This window comes from Psittacula echo, assembly GCF_963264785.1.
Source record: "Psittacula echo genome assembly, chromosome: 3".
Lineage (NCBI taxonomy): Eukaryota > Metazoa > Chordata > Aves > Psittaciformes > Psittacidae > Psittacula > Psittacula echo.
Genome location: NC_137736.1, coordinates 121,000,813 through 121,021,350, shown reverse-complemented (window position 1 = coordinate 121,021,350; position 20,538 = coordinate 121,000,813). Strand labels below are relative to the sequence as shown.

At 37.7% G+C, this 20,538-nt stretch overlaps 1 protein-coding gene across 6 annotated transcripts in view; it reads left to right on the top strand.

The window, feature by feature from the left end:
- Window positions 1–20,538, top strand: part of DLG2 (discs large MAGUK scaffold protein 2) — a gene marked incomplete at both ends in the record, with an annotated part of 868,631 nt that overhangs the window by 456,551 nt on the left and 391,542 nt on the right. For all 6 annotated transcript variants that reach the window (XM_080612545.1, XM_080612549.1, XM_080612548.1 and 3 more), the window contains one exon: window positions 3,793–3,846. In XM_080612545.1, coding sequence (XP_080468671.1) covers window positions 3,793–3,846 — 54 coding nt within the window. The remainder of the gene's footprint in view (window positions 1–3,792; window positions 3,847–20,538) is intronic.

Below are 20,538 nucleotides of genomic sequence, written 5' to 3'. Positions count from 1 at the left end.
TGACCAAGGACTTTGTGAGTCTCATGCTCTGCCAGGGAGGAGGGGAAGTCGGGAGGTGGCAGAGACAGGACACCTGACCCAAACTAGCCAAAGAGGTATTCCATACCACAGCACGTCATACCCAGGATGTAACTGAGAGTTACCCGGAAGGGCTGGTTCACTGCTGGGTTGGGCTAGTTATCGGTTGGTGGGTGGTATTGTATTCTCTTCCCTTGTTATTTCCTTTATCATTATTATTGTTATTGGTGGTAGCAGTAGTGATTTGTGTTATACTTTAGTTATTAAACTGTTCTTATCTCAACCCGTGGGAGTTGCATGCTTCCAATTCTCCTCCCCATCCCTCTGGGAGTAGGGGGAGGGAAAGAAGGGGGGGAGTGAGAGAAAGGCTGTGTGGCTGATTTATGGCTGACTGGGTTTAAACCATGGCAAATAAGCACGGTGTTAAAATGAAACCTGAAAGATATTTAAGCTTGAAAGCCAGTTCTTTAAAGGCTCTGTCAGAAGCCTAAGCAGGGAAGGGTCACCCTATTGAAAGGAACAACTGAAGTGCTCAGACTTTTGCTGTAGAAGGGATGATGGGCCAAGTGAGAAGCTGAGGATCAGGATTTAGGAAGAAGCTAACAAACGGAAGCATCCCAGTGGGTGCATCCAGGAAGCCTTGTCAAGGCTCATGAAGGGCAGAGGGAGGTGATTACAAAGAAGCAGTTCGATTTACAAAGCGTAAAATTGTGCCTTGCCAACCTGACAACTTTGTGATGTGATGGCTAGTTCTGTGGATGATGGGAAATCAGTAGGTGTAATTTGCCTCGATTTTAGCAATGTTTTCAGCACAAATTCTGTTTTGCAGCCAAATGAGAGAGACAGTGAATGGATGGATGTACTAGAAGGTGAGTGGGATGCTATCTAGACCACCAGACCCAAAGGGTGGTAGTCAGCAATTCAAAGTCCAGTAGTAACTGATGGCACATTACTTATGGTGCTTCTACAGGGCTGATACCGGTGTTAATGATGTTTAGCATCTTAATTAATAACCAAATGAGTAGGTAGAATGCACTGTCAGCAGGGTTTTAGATAACAACAGACTGGGCAGAGCAGATGATACATTGAACAGTTGCTGTTCAGAGAGATCTCAATAGGCAGGAGAAATGGGCTGAGAGTAACCACACAAAGTGCCTGCACTGGGACAGAACAAAAGACGCAGCAGTCCCAGCCAGGCATAGTACAGCTAAGCAGTAGCTTTGCAGAGTAGAGAATAAGTTGCACATGAGCTAGCCATGTGCCCTTGCAGTGGTGAAGGCTAACAGCAAACTGGGCTGCACTAATGGCAGCCTAGAGAGCAGTCTGGGGGACATCTACTCATCACCCGTGAGTCTGCATTGGGAGTACTGTGTCCAGTTCTAGGTTCCCCAATATGCGGAAATGCATTTGATGGAAGATAACAAACACTGACTGGGTCTGGTAGACAGAGCATTCAGGAAAAGACAAAGCTCAGTTTGTTCAGTTTGGAGAAGAAGAGGCTGTGGGAAGAATCTAATTGCTGTCTTCAGCCATCTAAGGGATAATTAGAAAGGACACAAAACCAAACTCCTCTCGGAGATGCACAGAAGCATTAGGCAATAGACACAGAAGCATTAAGGGAATTCTGATGAGATGTAAGAGAAACCTTATCTCAGTGAGAGTTGTATAGCACTGGAACAGGGATCCAGCAAGGCTATGAATGCCCTGAAAGCAATTGTAACCGATAGTGTGAAAGATGTGTGGGTTCTGCTTGTGCAGAGTAACTGAGTCTTCAAAAGAAATTCCAGATTCCTTAAATGTTATTTTTTACAGTGTTCACACAATTACTGGTTTCAGATCAAGAAATCTCTTTACTTCAGGAAAATCTGATATGGGTATAAGGCTTTGCTCCTCAATGGGTTAGAAGTGATTGGTGATAATATGAGAATGCTTTAGAAAATGACTACGGAAAGACGTTTGTAATTTTTATAGATACTGTTTTGTAAAGCAGTGGAAAGATGCTTGCATTCTGAGGATTGCAAACTTTGTTTATACTTGGTACTAGAACTTCTCACAGTATGAAAAATAAAAAGATTAAATATTGTGAAAAAATGAAAACACTGTTTCTTCCTGTAGCAAAGTCTTTAAGTGTGTGGAGCTATATATTAATGGAAGTAAAAACTACAATTCCAAAAGGAAATCCTTTGTTTAACCTTCAGTGATAACACAGTTATAAATTATTCCATGTGCTTAAAGCTAAAAATATTATAATCATATGGCCTTCAGCTTTTATCTATCACTCCAAAGTGTTCAATGTTATGGAGCATAATGGGAATAAAGAGGTATGGGTGTATAATATATTTTCAGATACTAAGCATTTTAATATTAAACTATACCCTACTATGATAACAGATACGTGCCATGAATTGTATACACACTAAATTGTATGTATTTCATGTTTAACTTTTATTCATGGGTTACATAGTTGTGTAGAAATAACGGCATTTATCATCAGTAGCTGTTTTAACATATGTTTCTTTGAACACAGAATTGTCTTTCAATAACTTCACCAAAACTGGAAAGAAACTGTGATTTTTCTGAAAGTATTTGAATTGTTGCAGTAATGTTACATTTTTAATTTGAGTTGTGTTAACACAGGTTTTGAAATACTGCAATGAATACTTGACAATAGAAATACGATCAGTGCTTTTGGTAGTGCTGTAATCACGAGTACCATGCACAAAGAGACTGCAGTCTATACAAGTTTAAAGTACAGACAGTCACTCTTTGGCAAATATACAATGTAGATAAATAGAACCAATGAGCTACTCATCAGCTCGATAGAATGCCTGAAGAGTGTTTCTTTAGCCAGGCAAACGAAGTGCCTTCCCTCACTTTTTGTTCTACATTGACTACATGGTGAACCTTCTCCTCCTGAGTCCTTGAACTATTAACAATCCCATCTCAGCAGCCCTGCCCCTGACATTTTACTCATGGTGCATGGCTCTACAGTTCCTCACAGCTCTGTAGTTTTCTCCAGCGTCTGAGCCAAGATTATGAGCTGGGTCAAATCAGAGCTCGGCCTGGGGTCACCACTGCTGAATCTCAGCATAGAAAGAGGAAGAGGTTAGGGCATTTCAGGTATCTGGAAACTAGACTGGATATGGGTTTCATCAGTAAGTTAAAGGTCATGTTGAGCAGCTTTACAGACTCACAAATCTTTTTAAACCACCTCTATATTTCAAACTTAACATGAGCTGAGTGCCTATGAACTGTGAGGATACATAGTTTTGTCATAAATGTCTTAGTATGAGTAAAGTATACATTTACTACATACCTGTACTGACACGTTGCGTAAACATAAAATTCTGATGTTTGTCCTATGTAAAGATCAGGTTATTACCTTGGTTTTGCTTAAACACAAAAAAGTGGTCTTGTAAGGCAAGGGAAGCTGGAACCCTCACTCCAAGGTTGCCTAATTGTAAGCTGAATGCATCATGTTTTTTACAGTTCTACTAAAAAATGAATTACTAGTAGATATATATTCAGCATGTGAGCCAAAGTCTAATGAAATTGAAAGAAAAACCATAGTGAGATATGGTTTGGAGTCTGAGGACCTATTTCGTTCATCCTTAATTGATTGAACAGCTCCCAAAGTTACATCCTGTTGTATGATGTGAATTCAGAGGGAAGACAGGCTTTCAGCCTTTTAATTTAATGTATCATAATAGACATTTCAATATTAATTCATTTCAGATTTTTTAATTTCTTTTGTCTTATTCTTTTTCCTTTCAGGCAAGCCCTGCCCCTATAATTGTCAACACAGACACGTTGGACACAATCCCTTATGTAAGTATTAAATTTTTTATTACTATATAGAATTTGGTTATTTTTCCACAGAAATTATACTCAGTATTGCATGGAAGTTATAAAGAAATCTTTCAATTAATCATGTCCTTTACAGTTACACAGTTAATTCTTTTCTAGAAGGTTTCACTCAGATGAGTTATAGCATAGTGTATACACATAATTTGTAGTTTAGATTTCAACACATAAGCTGTAACTTACTAAAACTAGCCTTTCTTTAAAAAAAATATGATTTCATTAAGCCTTTCTTCCTTACAGGAACATAAAGAATGAATAGCTCCTGTTAGAGCATCACGCACCCTCCTAGTTTATTAAGATGATACCTAGATGGACACTGTAATATTAAAATGGTGCAAACAGCTCTTCATTTATCTGTCTACATTACTGTTGTAGATGAAAGCTCTTCATTATGAATAGCAGTACAAACTAGATGACCTCATGTTTTCTTATTAATATCTCTTCCTTTATGTCTTCTAGAAAAAAATTATTCTATAATAAATGAATGTTTTTATTAGTTTTAAAAATCTGCTTTTCTACAAGCATTTGATATTGTTATTTGAGACTGTAAATGCAACTATATTTGAAGATAAAGGATACAGAGAAAGACAAAGTGAATACATAATAAAGAGAGTAACAGGCTTAAATGATTGGAGGCAAGAAAAGCAAGTAGTACGAAGCTAACTTGACAGTATCTGATCTTTCTCCTTCCATCCGCTTAGTTATCTTTCTAAAGCTTCTAATTAATGTCTCTCATCTGTCATGTTTTGTTCACGTCTATTTCTTATGATACCAATGCATAAGCCTAATTATTTATTCACCTACACCAATCATATTGCTGGGTTCTGTCTTTTAGAAGACTATTGATGAGGAAGCTTAATAGGGGTTGTCCTGGCCAGCTTGTTTGTTTCTGACAATTCATAAAACTTGGAAATTAATGTGCAGAACATATGTAAGGATCACAGCCAGAAGCAATTTAGAAGAATGACTCTGCTGAAAAGTAGAAGAGAAATTCTTTGTTGGGAATTTCAACTGTTGGGAAGGGTGGAAAAATTAAAATTTCCCTGTTCATTTCCATCTGTCTTTCTTAACAAGCTTCCTATCATTTCTGAGTCTCAGTTTTCCTTACCAACGTCAGAACCATCCTCTATGGTCTCACTTTCAATAGGTCTGGCTTTTCTGTTTTAATGAGACATTTTTCACTTAGTGTTCTCTAGATTTACCAAAAGGAACATTGTGAGCCCCAGTTCTCATTTCCAGCACTGGACTTGTGCCCAGGATACTCTGCAGCTACGGCGAAAGAATTCCTAAATACAGATGCAATTACACTAGTGACAAGATGTTCAGTCATTATGATTTATTCCCATAACACAGCCTATCGATACTTCTACACTTTTATTGAACTTTTATACTAGTGTTCGTTTCTCTTGAAAAAAAAAAGATAAATAACCAAAAACATTCAAAAGAAATATTGACAATAGACTGAAAACTGCCTGTGGGCTGTTTCAGTCTCCAACACGATGTGAACTAGTTAATTAACAGAAGGTTCTTGTTGTAAAAATAGACAATTCTGAACCAGTCACCTTGCTTTTATCCAGTGCATGGGAAGAATTATGTCCCTTGGATATAGGACACAGCAGCACTACCAAAGTGGGGCTTACTTAGACTAGCCAATAAGAAATGTCAAGATGAAGCATATCTTCTAAGCCCAGGCCACCACAGTGCCCCACAGAACACAGGGCCTTTGCTATAAATAGACATTTCTTTCTGATCAGGTTTTGTATGCTTGAATTCTATCCAGAATGAGACAGAAAGACAAACGTGATACTGTGTGACAAATGACCTCTCCATCCAACCTGGTATTTGGGATAGTGGGCTGTGAGGTTTTTTTGGGAGACCTGTGTTTTCCTTCTTCCTCCCAGGACTAGTTCTGTTAAGTTCTATTTGGTTTCATTTTATGGTATTTTGTCTGCTAGGAAGGTGCTGTTAATCACTAGGCCAGATGTATGTTTGCTTGTGTGTGAGCCTGGGCCAGTGAACCTTTCAAGAATAGGTTTATGGTCAGCATGTGGTGGGCTGGCTGTGGCTAGCAGTCAAACGCTCTTCTCACTCTCCTCTCCTGTGGGTCAAGGAGAAAATGGAAAGCAAAGAGTCGTGTATTGAGATAGCGACAGTTAAACAGGGAAAGCAAAAGCTGCATGAGCAGGCAAAGCAAATTAAGGAATTCGTTTACTCCTTCCCATCGGCAGGCAGATGTTTAGCTGTTTCCTGGAAAGCAAGGCTTCATCACGTGGAGCAGTTACTTGGGAAGACAAATGCCAGAGCGGTGAATGACAGCCCCCCTTCCTCCTCCTTTCCCTGAGCTTTTATTGCCTTGATGCTGTGCAAGCTCTGTTCAGCAATAGCCAAAACACTGGTGTGTTATGAACGTTGTTTCAGCCACAAATTGAGGCATGGCTCTATATAGGCTACTATGAAGAAAATTAACTCCCTCCCAGCCAGACTCAGTGCAGCCTAGAATACAGTGTGGGGCCTATAACACAGCCTGTAACACCATGAGATGTTATGAGAGCTTCACTCCTCTCTTGAATATTTGGAAAGGCAGAGGAAAATCTTCCCAAACTGAGTAAGCTGATGCAGCCTTCAGCATATAATTAATTTTACAGAAAACATAGCTAATATGCCCTAAAATATTTTGTTCTGGACAGGTCAGTTCAGAGAGATAAAATAAAGCAAGATTAATGATTATTTTGAAACATGAACCTGAGTCAAGCACCTGCCTTTTCAGCACTGTCAGGACTTCCTGACATGCCTGGAAGAAGACTGTAAATGCTCAGGGACATCTTTGCTGAATGTTTAAGTATCCTTACAGTTAGTTATCTCATTGTGAAAGCTTTAGAAAGATATCATTCTCTTTTAGTTACCACAGAAAAACACATCCAATTTGTCCCCTAATAAGGGCAAATCATTTTACAGATCAGAGAATCCAAGTTAAATTACAATATTTGGAACTAGATGATCTTAAGGTCTTTTCCAACCCGAACTATACTATGATTGTCTGTCCAAAGCTAAGAGCAGCCACGATTTAAGTGGGCACAGAGTAGCTGATCCTCTCTCCTAACTGCAGCATGTCTAAAACACCCAGAAGTGCTGATCTAGATTCATCTTAGATCCCTGCTGTTCAGCTCCTGTTTTTAAGCCTCAAAGCACATTCAGGGGTGCAGGGAGCCTCCTATAAGAGGAAAAGGCAGAGAGTTTTAGATCTTACCAATTAGACCATGTTTCCTATGATCACGTTCTTTTTCTCATATCCTACTTTTCTCCAATCTTAGATGCTTGCCCTTTAATTCTTTCATTTGAATGCACATTCCCCATATCTCTGTACCATTTCTAACTTAACTTGTTAAATAAAATTAAAAGGCAAGTGGATATATATATATATGCAAGTGATACATCTCATGGAAATTTTTGACATATTAGTTTTTGATTTCTGAATGTTTGGGGGTTTTAAGATGCTTTCCATGACAACTGATTGATGCTGTCCACTTATGCTTTTGCAAAAAATAATGCTGCTTAAAGTGTATACATATAATTTTTCTACTAAAATCTATTTTTCTTAAATAACTTGCTTTTGTTATGTTTATCATAACAAAGGTAACTAATCCATTTTATGTCATGTAGAACCTATTTTCAAACTTTAAACACTGGAATAAACATGGACTTGCAAATTTTGGTGAATCGAAGTGGTCTGATGTTACTAGCCACAACTGCTCACCTGATAGAGCCATAAGGCTATTAGAGGCTATTTTTAGTGTTGTTACACAATAGATGGAGACGTCTCATGATTTTGTTTAGCTGTTGGCTCAACAGCGTACGAAACCTGTCTCATTGTTTAATTTTACCCAAGGTACCTTCAATTCATTTCCATTACAGCGGCTCTGCTCATCCTCTCTGCCACCTTCCTCCAAACATTCCTGAGTGTTTTCAGAAGCAAGGGGCCACACAGCAATGATTGCCATTCGCAAAGCACTTTCAAATGTAATGTTTCCACTAGTCCACAGAGAGAAATTTCCTTTTTCCAGCTGGTATGCAACTGGTAAACTGTGTTTTTTGTCTCATTAACATTCTAATGACCTAAACTCCTGTAATTAAACCTTTTGGTACTGTCGATGTTCTTCAAACCTTCAGCTCAATAGTTTGAAAGAAAAAGTCATCCTGTGAGAGACTGTTTTTCATCAGTATTCTTTTCTTAAATAGAGCAAAAGAAAAGGGCTTATTATATTATACTATATTCCTTATAATTTGGTCCTGCAGCGAATAACAGAAGAAACAGTTAATAAGCCTTGTTTCTAGGTTCAGTGGCTTGAAAACTTTGGCTCACCAAGCTTTGGACATGGGAATAAATTTGACAGAAAGCTTCAGTGGTACAAAACGAATGATTCCGTGGCATTTTAAGCACAATTAAACATTTGTGGGAGTTTGTTTGTTCTCTATTCTTTGGCTGTAAATTTTAGATCTTTTTTGTATAATGAGAAGCATTCATTTAATAACATATGAATCATCTCACTTTCTCTCTTGCACAGAATAAACCTTACTTACTTCTTTTATAGTTTCCATAATGCTGCATAGTTAAAAGTAGCTACAAGGCTGGCTTTGTTGCATCACTTTCAGAAATTGATGGGAACCTTCCTATATATTATATGATGGAATTTAATTTTCCTTTCAGTTAACTAAACACTAATGTAAGTTCACTCAGGTACCATGGTAGTTACTTTCTTCCCCCTGTCTTTTCACAGTGATAAGATCTAAGGAATACATACTTCAATCTCCTTTAGGTCCTAATAAATTCCTTGTATTTCTTCAGTCTCTCATTGTTCTCCCAAATTATTATTATTGTTGTTATTACTATCATTATTATGATTTATTGTTATTGCTATTTTATTACTGATTTGCTTTGCTAATTGTGCTGCCTATGCTGTTCTGTGCAGCCACACACACAGTTCTTTCCTAAAGAAGTGGGTTTTATACTTCTCAGGTTATGTTTTCGTGAGCTGTAATCAAATATTTATATTGTTTTACACTTGCCTGAGCATGGCCATGCAGATGGCTGTGCAGCTGTTCTGGTGCATCTCTGCTTAGGAACACTGGGAACTCAGACCCCTTTTGGAGTGTGGCAGTTGCTCCATGACAACTCCTGCATAGGCAAGCACAGGGCTGTGGTGATGCCTCCTCCTATAGAAATTGTCACATTATAGTCTTGACAAGTGGTCTGTGCAATGGATGGGGGACTGGCTGACTGGCTGCACCCAGAGGTTGGTGGTAAATAGCTTCTTTTCCATCTGATTAACTGTCACCAGTGGTGTCCCCCAAGGATCTATACTAGGCCCTATACCATTTAATATATTCATAAGAGATCTGGAAGATGGGATCAAGCCCTCCCTGACCAAGTTTGCTAACAATACCAAACTGAGTAGGGAAGCGGACACTTAGAAGGGAGACTCACTCTGCAGGATGACTTGGATAAGCTGGAAAAATGGGCTAACAAGAACCTTATGAAGTTCAAAAAGAGCAAGGGTAAGGTCTTACACCTGGGTAAACACAATCCAAGAGTGGAGCATGGGCTGGGATCTACGCATCTGAGGAGCAGCTCTGTGGAAAGGAGCCTGGGAGTCCTGATGGACACAAGCTCAATAGGAGTGACTAGTGTGCTGCTGCAGCAAAGAAAGCCAAGAGGGCTACATCAACAAGGACAACATCAGCACAGATAAAGTTATCATCCCACTCTGCTCACAGTAGAGTTTCAGGCCACACCTAGAATACTGTGTTCAGTTTTGTGTCCACTATACAGAAAAGACGTGGACAGGCTGGAGAGGGTACAGAGAAGGGCCACAGAGATGATCCAGGGACTGGGAAGCCTAAGAAAAGGCTGAAAGACTTGCGTTTGTTCAGCCAGGAGAAAAGAAAGATCAGGAGTGACTTTATCACTGTGTTCCAGTAGTTAAAGCGTGACTACAGAAGATAGAGACTCCCTTTTTACAAGGAGTCACATGGAAAATACAAGAAGTGATGGGCACAAGCTGCTCCTGGGGAGATTCTGACTGGACACAAAAGGAAAATACTTCCCAATGAGAACAATCAGATCTCCCCAGGGAAGTGGTGGATTCACCAACACTGGACACTTTTGAGCTTCACTTGGACTGGGTGTTGGCACATCTTAGTCCAGACCATGGTTTTCCCAAGAAAGTTCAAACAGACGATCCTTGAGGTCTCTTCCAACCTGGTATTCTGTGATTCTATGAATCAGCTTTCTCCTCTGTGATCCTAATCAGCCAGTGCACCTGGATTTAGTACAGTAGAAGGAAGTACATGAAGGTTTAAACAAAGGCTGCATAGAAAAATAAATTCTTTCTATTCTGATCTCTCAGATGGAGTCATGCACTGTAGTTACATCTGAATGTAAAGAGAATGGGGAAAACTTGCCAGTCAGTACTCTGAAGCCTTTTACTGAATAATATGAATGTTGGTGCAGCCTATTTTCACATTTGCTTATCTTCAGACTAAATGTGTTGCTTCTTTCTTGATGAGTTTCATCATAGTCTTGAAAGTCAGCTTACGCATCTTATTATCTTGAATGACTCTTACGTTTTCCAGATTGTTGCCATCAGTTTTGATTCTTCGTAGTTTACACTCATCTTTCAGTCAGTTAACGTGGACTACAATGGGAAAGCTAAATCTTATAGAGCTCTAGTGCTAGTTTTTAAAAGCTTCATTGGCTTGGCTTGGCTTCTTAGTTTTGGCCCTTCAGTTGTATCACAGCAATGTTATTTTCCATGACAATCACTACTGTGTTCTGCTGCATGTCATTGTTTCTGCACTGGAAGCAATGAGATATTATATATATATGTGTATATATATATGTAATAGCAGTATTGACAAGATTGATCTAAATCATGTTTATAAAATATTTTCAGACTGTTAGTGATGTCAGAAAACAATTTCCCTTAAACATACAGAAATAGAAAACACTTCATCCTGCCATCTGATGATTTAAATGGATTTTAGTTTGATGGATAGCAGAAAAATACATTGTTGCAGTCCAAAACACAAAGCAGAAGTACAGAACGGATGTTATGAATCTGATTTATTTTGTCTCTATTTTGTGTTCATTTTTATTCTACCTGAAAATCAATATATTTCAAACCTCTTCTTTTAAAATATACTGGTTTAGAAAGAAACAGCTTTACAAAACAGGCCAAAATGATTCTGATGTAAAATTTCAATTGTTTTTACTGGATTTATCTGTTAAATTCTGGATGCAATTTTGAATATTGAAGCCTCATTGAAGACATAATTTTTAAGTGGGGGAAAATAGAATCATAGAATCATAGAATTGTTAGGATTGGAAAGGACCTTAAGATCATCCAGTTCCAACCCCCTGCATGGGCAGGGACACCTCACACTAAACCATGTCACTCAAGGCCTCATCCAACCTGGCCTTGAATACCGCCAAGGATGGAGCATTCACAACTTCCCTGAGCAACCCATTCCAGTGCCTCACCACCCTCTCAGTAAAGAATTTCTTCTTTATATCCAATCTAACCTTCCCCTGTTTCAGTTTTAACCTGTTACCGCTTGTCCTGAATAATATTCCTGATGAATAGTCCATCCCCAGCATCCTTATAGGCCCCCTTTCAGATACTGGAAGGCTGCTATGAGGTCTCCACGCAGCCTTCTCTTCTCCAGGCTGAACAGCCCCAACATTCTCAGCCTATCTTCATATGGGAGGTGCTCCAGTCCCCTGATCTGGCCCTCCTCTGAACTTGTTCCAGGAGTTCCATGTCCTTTTTATGTTGAGGACACCAGAACTGTGCACAATGCTCCAAGAAGCACATCTTTCCTTTTTTTCCATTATTTTGTTATTTTCTAAGCTATCCTGCAAGGTAGAGCCTGTCAGTATTCAGATCAGCCTGAGGAATCCCTTCCAAGAGAAGTGATTGTGAACATTCCAGCAAAAATCAATAGAGTCTTCAGTTTATGTAGAAGCTATACTGATTTTTTTTACATGTTGTGACAAAACCTGAAGCTTTAAACAGAAGTGAAGCAGTATATTTGACTTTCTCATGTCACAGATACCAAGTTATGTTATTAAACTATAAGTCTTTAAATAAACACTATTTAGTTCCCATTAAAACTGGTGCACTATCCCCATGAATAGCTACAGACACAACAGTGCAAATGTCTTAAGAATGCAACTCTTTAAAGTAAAACAACTTCATATTTGGGGGGATTTCTTTTATTTTGCTCAGGAATGAGCACTGCTTTCCATATTTGAGTGCTACATATCATATTACACAGTAAATCAGTAGAAAACCTTCATAGTGTCTGGATGTAAGTAGAAATATCAACATCCTGTCAGTCCAACAAGTAAAGGCATCTCTTGGTCACGTATTTAATTACTCCATCACATTTCTATTCTGAAAATCTATAATACTTTCCGTTTTCAGTTGCTTGGGAATAACCCTGGCCTTTAAATTCAATCAAGAAGTTCTTTCTGTGAACGTTTGTTTGAAACATTGCCATTAGCTGAGTGGGAGAGAGGAGCTTGTTGAACTATAATAAGAGCCCATCCTACATTTGTCTGTGTCCCTCTGCTTCAGGTGGACACATCATAGGAAATATGTAATACCTCATGCTTTTTGGATTTGGACTACTACAGTGCATGTAATTTAGCATTTTAATTGAGATCATGGGTGTGCTTGAGAAGCAAATTCCCTGCATTTAGCAATCTAATTCACACATATAAATCCCCTGAAAGAGGTATTGTGCTTTGCTTTTGCAAAATCTGTTACTGTTGGGCCACTCTTTTTATCCTTGTACCTTCTACTGTAGGGAAGGCACTGCTTCAGCAGTTATTTGTATCACACTGAGAAAAGTCGTATGTTTTGCGGGTGTGTGTACATACCCCTCCTCTATACCCAGGTATACTTCATTTTTAATTCCTCCAAGATAATTTGTCCATGAAGTTGGTATATGCTGCAGAATGCAGAGCACGCATGTTAGAGTTGTTTGAAACACTTGGAGGTTTCAGTAAGTATAGAATTGCATTGCCTGAATTGAACTAAATTAAACGTACTTCGAATTTGTTTTTTTCTTGCTGTCCCTAGACTTGAATTAGCTTTTACTTTTGCTTTTGTGTCATTTTTGATATATTACACCACAGACCCACAGTTAACATTACTGAATTTTGCAGTAGTAAGCTAAAATCCGCAGGGTCTGTGGGTTTGCAAGGATGCAGTGGCAAACACAACCTCTTGAAGTTATGCTTTTATAGTGTAATCCATGGCCTTAAGCCATCAAAACCACTGTCTTTCATAAATATTTCTGTTCAGCTTAAGTTTTATTCTGTTGCATAAAATGCTTATTTGGGATATATAATTAAGAAGTTGATAAAGCTTTTCAAGTACACAAAACTATTTTTGCATGGTGATAATTTTATTCTGAATTACTTTGTCATGAAGTTGCAGCTCTGAACTGAATTGGGAAACACAGCATAAAGAGTACAAGTGAATAATTACTTATCTATAGACTTCATTTCTTTGTGATTTGAGACAGGGCACTTGCAGGTCGATTTCATTGTTTTAGGAAGGTGCAGATCTTAACTGAAAGCTGCTGTCAGAAGAGAGTTAACACAGATGTCATTCTCTTAATAGTTTTAATTATAAGAAAGGCAGAAAGAGTTTTCCTGTTCCATAAGACCTCATTTTGGAGAACTTCAGACATTAGTTAGGCAAAATTTAGAGTGCTCTTGTCAAAGATGGACATATTGCTTTGACCTTGGATAACCTAAGAAGGAAAGTAACTACTCGTATTAAAGAGAAAACTAATTTTGATGAAAAGTGGAAAAGAAAAATATTGGGTTTATGTCTTATTGGAAATGGAAGGGCTTAATTTCTCTGATGCTTCAGTCCTTTAAGATGAGATATATCTGAAATTCATTTTATGAGAACCCTCCTTTGTAATTTTAAGAGTATTTATTTTTTATGTCTAGAATCGATTGATACTTTGCTTTGCTTTGCTAGCTACCTTTTAAAGTTCAGCCAAGGCAAGGTTGTTATCCTGGAAGTACATAATGCAACATTAGTAATTACATTGGAAAGAAAAGATTTCTTTCCCTCATAAACTTTTATGCATTGCTCTTAGCATTATCCATTGTGTTTTTTATAAGAGGGGTTCTTCACAGTATTTATGTTAAATCCTAGAATAGCTGCAATGTGATCTTACTCTTTTCCTACAGCTATATAAATAAATCTTGCTTTAAAAAATTGCAAAATCAACTACTTAAATTCTTACATTTCCCCCTGTTATCAGCCACGGATTATCTGATCCTCGCTGTAAAATTGACATACCTTCAGCACAGTCTCAGGAATATTCATCAGGGACTGTAGTGATTGGACAAGGGGTAATGGGTTTAATCTTAAAGAGGGGTAGTTTATATTAGATATAAGGAAGAAGTTTTTTACTGTGAGGGTGGTGAGGTGCTGGCACAGGTTGCTCCAAGTTGTAAATGCTCCATCCCTGGCAGTGGTCAAAGCCAGGTTGGGTATAGTCTTAGGTGACACGGTCTAGTGTGAGGTGTCCCTGCCCATGGCAGGGGGTTGGAACTGGATGATCTTAAGGTCCTTTTCAGTCCTAACTATTCTATGATTCTATGATATTCTGAAGGAAAGTCCCCTCCGTTGCAAGCTGTGAGTGTTTTGGAATGTGACTCATTTCTAACCCACATTTTACATAGGAAAAACCCATGCTACTTTTAATGCAGTGATCTGGTGGATCAGCCTCAATGGTAAATTAAGGTTTTAACCAGTGTTTAGATGAACTATATTTCTCCATATAGTAGCAAACCCAAATATACCACAGATACCTGTTTCTCTGATCTTAAAAATGCCACCTTTCATAATTTTCTATACAGGACTGGCTTAGTTTAAGGGTAATAGAAATTAAAGAAGCCTACATGAGATAAATTTATATTCTGTGGAGATTATTAATAAAAAGAAATGACAACTGAAGTGCTTTTTCTTTTTCTGTATCTTACATTAACATATTCAATCATCCGTCAAGTGATTTGTGCCTGTAAATCGTTCTGCATATAGATGGCAACAGTTTAAAACTTTGGATTCTTTTTAATCATAAATTATGATGAATATGTGATGGTTTATGTTATCTGGGCAAAAAAAATCACTGGATTTTGGGAAGTGCAATTGTTTCATTCTTTATTGAGCTTAATTGGGCAGTAGTGTGGTCATAATAAAACTAATCTTGTATGATGTCCAAATTCAAGACTTAGACTTTGCAAAGGTGACAGAAGGATGAGCATAGCACATTGGTTTATCTTGAAATTATTGAGCTATAATAACTTTTCAAACAATGTGCAGAGTAGAAGGTTGATTAATGGCTTTGATTTCAACATCATCTTTCTCTTTAGTAGAAGCAGATTGCTGTTATCTTAATAATGCTCTCTGTTATTCTATAAATTGGAAAAGTTTCCAATTGTCCATATGACATCTTATTCCCCCAGAGGACAAGTGTAATTTGAAGCTGGTGTTTTCAATACCGTTTCATTTTTTTTCATAGGCATTGTGTATTACTTTGAGGTTTGTTTGCAAAATAAGTCAGAGAAGTGCTCCTTTTTCTTTCTCCAGGTATTTGTTTTTCATGTAGAAGGAGACAAATATATTCTAGTTTATGAAGCATTTTCTCATATATCTTGACATTGTTGAAAGATGTCCATCTTTCTTTCAAAATAGGGACCAATCTCCAGGAGCCATTCTCATGACTTAAGGAGCCTGATCTCATCAGTGACACAGGTTGGTCTTCAGTCAGGACTGGACACCCCCATTCCAATTACATGTCTCAATGAATCTTATTTCTATATGCAGACCTGTTAGCGGAAAAAAAAAATATATTTGATTTTTACCCAATTCTTGAATTTCACATCTTTTTTATTTTTGGCTATACCTGAAACCTGGTTAATTTATATTTTGTAGGCATTCCCCTGCTTTATTCAAGTTAAAACTTTAATGTTTTATAGTTTGTCATCATGCACACTTCAAACACAGTTTCTTATCTGCAATTCTCTTTCTAGACATTGTTCTTTCCCTGCCAATTCTTAGTGAAGAACAACTCAAAAAGATTATGAGCCTGTCACATTTTTAATCTTTCTGCTTTGGTGGAAATATAAACGTAAACCTGCAAAGCTAAACCATTTTTTTTCCCTCAGTTTCACCTTGCATTGTGTTGTAGTCTGTGATATCAAAACCCCATATATTTGCAATAACAGTGCATGAATTATTACAAGATGTTAAGGGGTTGGTGAATTTGGTAGCCTGATAGAGGTAAGGCTGCTGCAACTCCATGCTGCAACATCCAGCCAGTAGTTGCTCCTGTATTCCCAGTAAGCATATACACAAACAGGACAGTATATCTGTGTATCTGTACACTTGGCTGAACAGAACAGCACAGACACAATCAGCACTCATACAAACAAAAGTACCACCAGTAGTCTCATCATGTCCCCCTCACCCATCTATATGTATACATACATATGTGTAGTGTGAAAATTGCCAGTAGCTGGATTTAGACAGTCAACTCAGTAAAGCTGGCCCTGTATCCTTGCTGTCCCAAGCTGGTACTTGAGTGTGCATGTCCTAGAGCTGCAACCCTTCTCCAGACCCCTATGCACTTACCAACACACACACTGATGGCTCCTGTGACAAGCCTAGGAGCAGCCAGGCAGGGTGTTATTTGGGCTCCTTCACCTGCCATTGACTATGTTCTTTTCTGGGGATGCAGATGAGCTTTTGCTACATACCCTAATACAGACTATAAATACAGGATGAGGCGGAAAAAAACTTAATCCTGAAAATTAACACTTCTGTAGAGCGAACATGTTAGGGCATGTACGGTGAAGTATTGCCCAGGAATGTCTGTTTGATAGATATTAGAGAATTTGATGTCCAGGACATATACACAAATCCACCTGTGATGATCACTGACCACAAACTTTAGTGCATATTTTTGAAGTAAGAACCAGAATATTTTCCACATTTCTCCTGCCCAATAGTTTACAGTTTAGATGGTGGAATCATAGGTTTGATTATGTCAGGATACCTATGGAGAACGTACTAAAGAGACTTCATGTAATTGGTAAATTATGCTCTACTTTTGAAGGTTGATGCAATACTTGACATTTTAAAGTAGTATTGCACAACATTAAACATTTTCAAATGATTTCTGTATTGCCGTTGTGCATTTTAGTATATTAAAAATATGTTTAGAGTATTTTTCCTGCTATAGGTTTTCTCCCAACACTACTTTCTTCATCTGTGGGAGCTTATTGTGCAGTACAAGCTTTTTGTGCATGCTCTGAAGAGCATAATGCATCAGCACTTTTCTCCAGCTTTCTTTTGCCTTTTTCCTCAGTGCTTCAGTGAAGCAGCTCTGCTGTTTCCTGCAGTAGTTTAACAGATAACTTTAAAAGCACATATCTTTTATTTTTTAGAATACTAAGGCAATGAATAAAAGTTATTTCAAAGGTAACACTCAGGTTCACCTTTCAAAATCGCATCTTTGTATCAGAAATGAAACTGAAGGTGGATGAAAGTGATTTTTCTCTCCTTCAACCTAAGATGAAAAAAAAAAGGAAATCTCTCTCAAACTGATGCAAAAACCAGTTTTTCCTACCTAGAAAGCTGAGAACATTTGGGACAATTTACTGAATTTTGGCTAGGCTTAGACTGTGACTGGTAATGATCAATGGTGCTGTATTAGCGCTTTCTCAGTGTGTGCGCTGTTAATCCCTGTGAACAACAGCTACATCAATTTTCTTTCCCCAAGCTTGTGGAGGAGGAGCAGAAACCATTTTGATTTTGTTTTAGCCATTCAGATTGTCTGTCTTTTTTTTTTCCTGCAGCAAAATTAATCAGGCATGAGGGAGCTGTTTCACTATGCTCTTAGCTGTAGAGTGCAGAGGACTGTGGCTCCCTGCCCATACGTACACTAAAGTCTTCCAAGATTTTAAGAGAAATAGAGAACCTTTCTGCTGCAGTAAAAGTACTTGCAAAGCAAGTGATTCATGCTTGAAAAGCTTTTCCTGTGCAATACATGGACATTTGCCTATAAATTTACTTATACCTTATTATGTGAATATTCCTTATTACTCATTTTATCATTCGTGCAAGTATTTTCTTTACCTTTTCAGGTGAGCTCCTCCTGCAGGTGTAAGTACACCATAGATGAGTAAATGTAACGCTAGTTACACTAGTAGAGGCCCAGTGACACCAATAGGGTTGCACCAGTGTTATTGACAGTACAGTTTGGCCTTCAGTACTTGTGCTACTTAACCAATGAAAACAAAAGATCCCAAGAGAATTCATTGATTATGGTTTGTCCAAAAGCAGTGGGGTCAGAGAGCAGTGAATGAAGTATTATCTGTCAAAGGTAAACAAAGATACTGGGAGATAATTTTAGGCACAAAAATATGTCCGAGTGCATTGTCATTTAACAAACCGCAAGAAAATAGCGTTGGTTCCGTATTTAGTTATTGAGGAAAAGGGGAATGCTTGTTATGTATGTTATATATATTTCATTATATGATTGCACATGAGCATGTAACAGATATCAAAGAATGAAGTAAATTATTTCTATTATTTGCTTGCCTAAAATGTTGCCAGTTAGTATGCTATTGATTTTTCCATAGAACTAAGAGAAAAAATTTATCTTAGGTGTTTAAATGAATCAAACAACCCAGTTATATATTAATGTCTGCCTTTTAAACACTCTAACTACAGCTATCAACCTTTTAAATAAAATTATGCAAATTATGGTATTAAATATTATGAAAATAACCTTGTAAGTCCCAAGTTACAAGTACTTTATAATCTTTGTTGATGAAATAAGGTCACAATCAAGCAACAGCAGTTTTCCATTTCTATGTATCTTGTGCACTGAATGAAATATTGCCCAGGAAAATCATTTCCAGAAATGGATGAACTGTTCAGACTGCTGAAAAGTCTGATGGATTTTCTTCTACAACTGAAATGGACCAGAGATATAGGAACCTGACAAATGGAGTGTTTATGATAACTCATATGTTAGGGTGTCAGCAGTGGCAGAAGCACAGAAGAAAATGAAAGGCAGAGTGACTGCAAACTTCTGCAGCCGTATAGTAAATGACCTGAATTGCACAAAAAAGAATGTTAATTTAGTGGGAAAAAATGACTGTTTCTAGTTTTCTAGAATGCACTGTTTCAAATTCCTGCACTGATCTATCTTATAGATTTAAGATATAGGAATATAATGAATTTTACATTTTACAGAATTTTTTTTTTAAGGATTCAAATCCTAAACGTCAAAGTATCTCTATTTAATCAGTGGGCAGACAGGTACTTTGAATGGCAATTCAAACAGAAGACTAAGGCACACAGCATAAATCAGCCCCTTCTGATGCCTGGAAAAAAAAAAAGCCTTGACGACTCCTTAATTTAGATTCCTACCTATTAGAAAACTAATATTATGGCGTATGAATTTCTTTTAGTGCAAGATAGAAAGCTGTAAGCACAAAAGCTGAAATTTGCATTCTCCGTCTTTTGTTGATACTAATTTTGTACCTCTTGGAGGTGCTAGCCTAAACAGAATTCATGCATTGATGTCATTTCATTTCCACTTACTGTGAACCTCATTTGAAATTGTGATCTCTCTGCTTTAATCTGCACAATGGATTATGCTTATGAAAGTGGGAGTTTTGTGATGGGTCTGAATTAAATATATCAAGTGCTTACACTTGCAAAGAGATAGGCACTTTTGTTCTGGGGTGTATATGGGAGATCATGTTAAAAGTTTAGCTGGAAAAGATGACAAGCTGGAAAGCTAATAATAAATAATCCTTTAGATGAAGTGGAATTAGACAAAGTGCTGAATTCGGTACGCATGTGTGTGCATCTGATTGTGAGAGAAAAAGAACAAATTTGGAGGTAGCAAGAAGGAAGAAACAAAAAACATAAAAGGAATGGAAATCAGAGAAATCAGTGGAGACTGAGGTGAAGACATAAGAAGTTGTGATTAGAGGTAGGGGATGGTGATTCACAATAGATAAGAAAACATTATTTTGTTCTGAACAAGATTTGAGATACGAGGTAAGATGAAATTAGGGATCTGGAGTCTACCAGAGAACAGTGATAATAGTTACTTGCTAAATGAGTATGTCTCCAAGAGAATGAAAGCAAGAAAACCCAGAAAGGGGAGAAAAAACAGTGAGGGAGGAAAAAAGAAAGGAAAGGATAAGTACGGTACACAAACAGTGAAGAAGGCTGACTAAAAATTAAGACCTGGAAAAGGATATAGGAGACATCTAAGAAGAAAAGAATGATAAAAAGTAGTACCTTTTGAGCAGGATACAAGTTGATTGTGAATGTGCTGCAGATCTTTATAGGTATTGACCAAGAGCTGGATGTGGCTTCCGGGAGCTCTTCTAATTGTGTGTTGAGGGTGATACCTCCCCTAAAAGGCATATAATTGCTGGTGGTTGAGTGCTTTGTAAGCAGCTGCACAAGGATTCACAAATCAATTGCACGCATACTGTAAGACCTATTCTTGATTAAATATAAATTTTTTTCAAAACCA